Source organism: Doryrhamphus excisus, linkage group LG4 (genome assembly GCF_037039965.1).
Source record: "Doryrhamphus excisus strain RoL-2023G ecotype Guam linkage group LG4, RoL_Dexc_Guam_v1.1, whole genome shotgun sequence".
In the NCBI taxonomy this organism is placed as follows: domain Eukaryota; kingdom Metazoa; phylum Chordata; class Actinopteri; order Syngnathiformes; family Syngnathidae; genus Doryrhamphus; species Doryrhamphus excisus.
The window spans coordinates 7814915-7822460 of record NC_136360.1 but is presented as its reverse complement, the minus strand read 5'-3'; the positions used below and the strand labels follow the sequence as shown (position 1 = coordinate 7822460).

Sequence of the window (7546 nt, the reverse complement as noted above, 5' to 3'; positions counted from 1 at the left end):
ACTCGTAATGGTACTTGTATTGTGTATTTCTTAGCTACCTTTTGAGTGTTAAATTGCTGTGTGATGAGTTTAGAGTTCCTTGTAAGATGACACAGTGAGACAGACTGTTATATTGACTAATGACCTTCTGAATGTCAACTGTCAACTTCTTTTGGACATTAGCCTGCCTGCACTTGCAAAGGCCTAGAAGATTTCATTATCAACTCAACACCAATAGACAACTTAAGTTTTATTTCACACTTCAAGTATTTACAGGAGCTTGTCAAATTAGGTTGATAAACTTCGAATGAAAGAGGAATAGCATCAAGTCACTACTCATTACCACACAGTTGTAACATTGGAACAATAATAGTGATATACCATTGGTTTATCCAGTCTTCTCTTGTTACAATCGTTTGAATAGTTGTCACAATGATGTTTGAAAAATCTTAGTAGTACTAGATTTACCCATTATTTACTTTGTACAACCACCTAGCATCATATAATGCATGGAATGGTTTTTGCATGTCACATGAATATTGAACAAGTCATTGAAAAATTTTCTCAGGGGTTTGAAAAACATGCACATTTTACATCATAATTATCAGAAGAATTGTCATACTCTTTGGTCATTACATGTACAGTCATATGATGCTTATTTTTAACAATATATTCTCAAATAAGCCAAATTTGACGAAACAGCTATTTGCAGCTTGTAGATGGTTGTTTATTGGCCGACGGCACATTCTGACATTATAATCTAAGAAGAAAATGAAAAAAACAACAAAAAACAACAGCACCAATAACTAACTAACTAAATAAAAATAGCAACAATTTTACAAGAAGAAAGTCCAAATATTAAGACAGAAAAGTTACAATATTAAAAGAAAAGTTGTAATTTTACAGGGACAACGTCATAATGTTATGAGGAAAAGTCATTTTAGTGGCATAATGTTGAAATATAAATTTCTTTTAGTTTTTGTTGTCATAATAATATGAGAAACAAACAATAACAAACAAACAACAATAATTTTCAGAAAATTAGGTTAATCAAAGAGTTCTAATGTTCATAATTATGAGAAGAAAACGTCCAAGAGGAAAACTGAAATAGTTGTAAAATAAAAAAAGCAACAGCAGAAATGGCAAAAACAAGTCAAAATATTAAAGGGGACCTATTATGCTTTTTCCACTTTTCTGACCTATAAATGTAATTATAATGTTGTATTGTCATGTTAAACAATGCCAAAGTTTCAGATAATGAGGTTTGTGTATTTGGAAGTGAGCCCTGAAAGAAGGTTGGGATGGCTCAAAACGCTCTGTTTGAAAAGGCGTGGTAAAACTGCCCCTTTATGATGTCACAGAGGGCAGAGTTCCTTATATGGTTGGTAGTTAGGAAGTACTTTGGGCGTGTGACCAATCACAGCCAATTGGGCATGCCCAGAGGCGGAATAAATTAAAAAGGAGGAGACCACAACTCAATACAAAAAAGTTTCAACAAATAATTTGCAATTTTATGAGAACAAATGTGTAATATTGTCATTTTAGTAAAAAAAAATAAACTTGACGATATGCCAAAAAGAAAATAAAGTTGGAATTTTTTGAAAATTAGGTTAAGAAAAATGTTCTGGGAATAAAGTTTGAATATTAAAAGAATTACATTTACAAATAAGGAAGAAGATATGTGGAAAATAAAAATAGAAAAAAATGGGTAAACATGAGCAAAAACGGAAGTTCATACTACACAAAAACCTCACACAAAAACCTTCACCTGTATAGCTGAGATGCACTTTCTTCTAGATTATATGTAACTTAGCATATCTACATGTGTTGCTTTGCAAAATATAGTGGCCCTTGTATCCTTTCATTTTTCACGATGCCCTTGCTGGAAAGAGTTTGAACACCACTGATAAAAGCCAACAAGAAACACCAAACAACTTCTTCTGATGTGAGGCAGAGCTTCTCTTCCTGTCAGTCACACACACCGGTGACCTGGATAGAATTGGACTCTACAGTTTTTTCTACATTTCCCATCACAATGTATTAATCATGACTGCCCCCCCCATTCATGTCCCATCAGCCGAGAGCTTCAGCTTGTTACCTTTATTCTGTCCACTCACTGGGTAGCAGATTACACTACTTAACATCCCAGACAAGTGTCAACTCTGCTAAATGTCATTTATGATTGACGTTTATACATATTCATGGTTGCATTCCGGAGGAGTGATGCTTGTCAGATCGACAAAGCTGGAGAAGATGAATGATCATATAAGGAGTACTCAGAGGAAGCTGAGGAGAAAATGGGGCACATCCCACTGCATCTAGTATGTGATTATTTGCACATAAGAGGTATATGATTAAAGACGTGCTGCCGAGGCAGAATTGAGGTGAAGGCATCCTTTTGCAAATCTATAATAGTTTTCACCCTCACCTTCAAAATGTCTTTTAAGGTCAAACGTCCATCTGCACCAACACCAGGACAGGTGGTGCCTCTGCTACTTTGCCTTTGCGCCGCAGCAGATGAGTCAGACCCCTGAAAGACGGTGTAGTGTGGAGGACAATCTCCTTGAGACCCGCACGGAACTCACGACGTATCAGGCAATAGAGCACAGGGTTGAGGCAGCTGTTGGTGTGCGCCAGGCACACCGTCAGGGGGAAGGCATAGGCTTGTGTGTTGTAGAAAGCCTTGCTGAAGGGCACTAGGTCGAACTTGATGAGCACCCCCCACAGCGTCAGTGCCTGATTGGGAAGCCAGCACAGAAAGAAGGACAGAACCACGATTACAATGGATTTGGTTACTTTGGAGCGCCGGCTTTGACGGCATTGCTCCACTTCCGGACCAGCAGCGCCTGAAATGCGTCGGCTGAGGACGAGGCGCAGGAGAAGCAGGTAGCAGACCGTGATGATGATCAGCGGGATGAGAAAGCCCAGCAGGACCTTTTGCAGATGGTACAAGCCTAAAAGAAGTTGCGGATCCCAGTTGGCCGTGTCTGGGAAACGCACCAAACAGAGCTCCTCATCCGACACTTGGGCGGTGGTAGAGTAGATGGCATGCGGTAAAGTGACCAACAGGGACACAGCCCAGATGCCCAGGCTTGTCCACTTGGCTCTGGCTGCTGCCGCCCTCCTGCTGTGCATCTTCAGTGCAGAGGAGATGGAGTAATAACGTGCCACACTCATTGCCGTGAGGAAGAAAACGCTGGCGTACATGTTCATGGTGGTGACGGAACTGATGATTTTGCACATGACACGTCCAAAAGGCCAGCGGAAATCCAGGGCCGTGTCTACCGCCCAGAAGGGCAAAGTCAGTACAAACTGCAAATCCGTAATGGCCAGCCCCATCACAAAGCAGTTGATGGACGATTGCTTCTGCCTGTAGCGCGAGTGAAGCAGATAGAGCGCCAGCACATTCCCCACCAGCCCGAGCGCACACACTACAGAGTAGACGCACGCTATCATCACACGCACCACCAAGCTGGAGCTGTCTCCTTGGAACTCCATGGTAGATTCCCTCGTTAGCAGCTGCAGCCAGCAGTGCAGGGACAGGTTACCCGTGGAACCCGTACTGCAATTCCCACCATTGTTGTCCAAATCTAGTTGGACCTGCTGGTCACATGGCTCCGTAGCCAGAGTTTGAAATCCAGTCTCATTCATGTTGGATCCTCTTGAAATCACACATCTTCAACAACTGGAAAGTTGGACATCTGAATTATAAGCCAAAAGAGAAGTTCTCTAGGAGGCTGCATATTCCTTGTGTCAGATTGTCTCCCATGTGTGCTGTAAATGCCGTCTCCCGCTACATTGAAGATGACGCCGCTCTCCTCCTGCCTCTCTGCTGCTGCTTGCCGCTCTGTTGTGCGCTTCGAGCTTTTCCTGTGAGCGCGCAAAAGAGCTGTGCCGCGCTGACGATGCTCGTCTCTTGCAGCCGGCTGGGCGACTGCTGTAGCTGTAGAGAGAGTGTTTACGCTCTGATTCCCACTGCCATGTCAAAGTCTGCTGGCATGTCCATTAAGGACCAATTGTGGTGGGTTTGGGGGGGGTGCTGTGTAGGAGTGTAATGTTTTGGGTGGCTCATGCAAATGTACTATTAGTTACTGCCATTACCAACATTACTTTTTAATTACTCACCAAAACTCACATCCTTTGCTATTATAGACAAATATAGACTTTATTTAATTCTTGACTATTATTGAAAAACAATGGCACACCTGTCACACAAATGTGGAATTACAGAACCCTACACTGCACAATTACTGTACTTATCAGATTTTTTTTCTAAGGGCTACTTCTCGGTCTAAGTACCACATTGAATCACATTGAATTGAATACATTATTTAAGATGACCTTTCTTTTTCAAAACCCATTTTTGTCATGCTATCATTTATCCACATCCATTTTTTTCAAGTTTCCTTATCCTGTTCAGGGTCACAGGGAGATAGAGCTGCTATATATATTATGCACAACATCATGTTTAATATGTTCAATATCAGTGAAAGCTGATAGCTGATAGGAGATTCCACGCCAAAAAGATACAATCGAGTACATTGCTTAGTTGCTGGACATTGATGATACTGCATCACTGATCTTCACAAAAATTATCATCATAACTCCTCCTCTGTTGTTTGCTAACTTGCTAACACTGTATATAGAACATATCCTGTATTTACGTTATCACAGTTTTCAAATAAATTAAACATGATCAATTATAGGCTGCACGGTGGACGGTGGTTAAGAGGCTAGGAGTTTTGAGGTTTGAGTTCGCATGATCTCCTTGTTTATTTCAAGTTCACTTTTAACACATACATTTGTTGTGCGTTCTCCTTATGCTATGTTTACTCCGGTTTCCTCCCACATTCCAAAAACATGCTAGGTTAAGTGGTGACTCCAAATTGTCCATAGGTATGAATGTGAGTGTGAATGGTTGTTTGTCTATACCAGGGGTCGGGAACCTTTTTGGCGAAGAGAGCCATGAAGGCCAGCTATTTTAAAATGTCTATCTGTGAGAGCCATATACATTTTTTTAAACATTGAATACAATAAAATGTGTGCATTTTTATGTAAGACCAACAGTTTTAGATAATGGGCTCTAATTACGTAGACCAGGCACACTACCCCACGCCAATGGGGTGTGGCCAGCACACTTTCGTGAGCAGTGCAGTGTCTAATAATAAATCAAATACTTGTTGCCATTAATACAACTTCTGCTGCTGCATAGTTTTGCACCGTACTCCGTAGACGTATTTCATTCTTTTGGCCATCTTCGTCAGAAGGCTTGGTTCTGCAGCTTTAGCTATTTGACTAAAGGAGGAAAGTTTACATTTACATGTTTTTTTGACATCTCAATGACCGAGGTAGACTACAGCATTACCCAGTAATAATCAAGTTTTGGTGTTTGACCTGGAAAATATCATCAGGAAAGATAGATATGGTTGGCCGTATTGCAGCAGAATATAGATGGACGAATTAAAATGCATAAGAAAGTTGTTGATTTTGAATATTATTTTTAACAGTCATTTCTGTGATGGTTTACTTTAAAATGTTAGCAAAAATAAATTTTTATTGTGGTAAGAAATGCTTGAGAGCCAGATACAGTCATCAAAAGAGCCCTACCTGGCTCCCGAGCCATAGGTTCCCTACCTCTGGTCTATACTATGTGCCCTGTGATTGGCTGGCGACCAGTCCAGGGTGTACCCCGCCTCTCGCCTGAAGACAGCTGGGATAGGCTCCAGCACCCCCGCAACCCTGGTGAGGATAAGCGGTACAGAAGATGAATGATTAGGATTTGTAGCTACTGTATGTGTGAAATATGCCAATTTTTAGTGTATGTATGTATGCATTAAAAAGGCCGAATACAGGAAATGAAGAACAGATGAGGGGTAGGATTAAATGAAGCTATGCTTCTTCTAATGTGATGTATTCCATTGTAACCTGTATGCAAGTTCCAGTAAAATTAAACCATGATCATTATCACTTATTATTCTGTTCATTTTGACCACACACATAATGAAGGGGTGATGTTCTCGTGTCCTTGAATGCATCTTGTGGTTGTGTGATGAGAATAAGAAAGTCATTTCAAGGACGAACAGACCATAAAGGTCTTTGTGAGTTGTTATGATATTGGAATTCATTACTGTTGCTGTGGTCAGGTAGGAATAAAGTCAAGAATGTGCGATAGACTCTGTGACTCAATGGAGACGCTACACGAAGCTTGTCATGTCAGGCTGTCAGGCTTGCCATGATGCAAAATCATTAACAAGATTTTCAATCAAAAATTATATATTTGTTCTACTCGACTGTTGACTGATTTATTGTTGATCATTGTCTGAAAATGAGTCTTGAAAAGTTGTTTAACGATGCTGCTAGGTATCATATCAGCCCATCTTCAGTATACAAAGACCTCTCTTTCAAAAAATAAAATAAAATTAAGACAAAATCAAAAACCAAATCTATCTTTTTCAAAAATCCCGTTTTCAATATATGTAGGAAAAATGGTAGATTGCAAAAAATATATATCATCTTTCTCAGCTGCCTGACTGTTGCTTGATGACTTTGCTTTACTGATCACGATTATCTTAAAGGGAGCATATGCAAGTTGCTCCAAATTACATTTTTGAAACCGAGTAATATGAGCATACCACAGCTGCCTAGCATATGTTATCATAAGTGGTTTGAAAGAACAGACTGTACAAAATATGTCCATCCAGTTGTCGCTCTCCACTTCATGTTTTCAATTTTGGAGTTTCACTGTTTTTCAAAATTAATAAATAAAGCCGTTTTGTGGATTAATCTGGTATACTATTAGTAAAAACAAATGCATATTCAAGCAAAAGTTATGTATTTTTTGCCCTAAATTAATACAAAAATTACTGCACAAAAATGTGCAAATGAACTAAAATACAAATATAAGGTATTAAAAAATGCATCCAAAGACGAATGACGTGTGCAACATAGTGTTCTCCATTAGTTTGAGAAACACAATAGGATCCGACTTAATCGCCAGAACAACAGACTTTCATGGCAGACTTGAATTATCACACAAAGTAATACTCAACTCTGAACCCCAAATGTCACTTTCGTCCCCTAGGGAACACATTTGTGGTCACACACACAAGCATGGTATGTCTTAAAAGACATATTTACTCTATTTGTTTGGTCTACTACATTGGATATTTGAAATGTTAATGTTACTATAGGGGTGTTATTTCATGGCCAGAGCTCTAATAATGTTAAAAACCGGTGGTAAACAGGTTTTCTACGATCTGACTACAAAAATTCACTTCTCACAATCAGATCTAGAACTAACTCACCGTAATAAATTAGGGATTACTGTATTTAATTACAAATTAAATTGCATATATATTTTCATTTTACATGAATAAAATAACTGCATACAGTTCCTTTAAATTTAGCAGCACAAATCCTCCTTTTGCTAACCACTTTGACACACTTTTTTCCCCAGTGGGTCTCTTGTGTCACAGCTGCATCTGTGCAGGTCTCCTGATGTGTGTGTGGGAGTGACAGGAAGAAAAGCTCGTATGTGGAGAAGTTGTTTATTCCCACCAGTTTACTC

At 39.6% G+C, this 7546-nt stretch overlaps 1 protein-coding gene across 2 annotated transcripts; it reads right to left on the bottom strand.

Moving 5' to 3' along the window:
* Positions 1-246: 246 nt before the first annotated feature.
* rxfp3.2b (relaxin family peptide receptor 3.2b) lies at positions 247-3894 on the bottom strand. 2 transcript variants are annotated; one of them, XM_058073314.2, is made up of 2 exons: positions 2809-3894; positions 247-2715 (listed from the first exon to the last, which is right to left on the bottom strand). In XM_058073314.2, the coding sequence occupies exons 1-2, from the start codon at positions 3628-3630 to the stop codon at positions 2428-2430; spliced, it is 1110 nt and encodes a 369-aa protein (XP_057929297.2). In that variant the 5' UTR covers positions 3631-3894; the 3' UTR covers positions 247-2427. The 2 variants fall into 2 exon arrangements, with proteins under 2 accessions (XP_057929297.2, XP_057929296.2); XM_058073313.2 differs by having other exon boundaries at positions 247-3894.
* Between the last annotated feature and the right edge of the window lie 3652 nt (positions 3895-7546).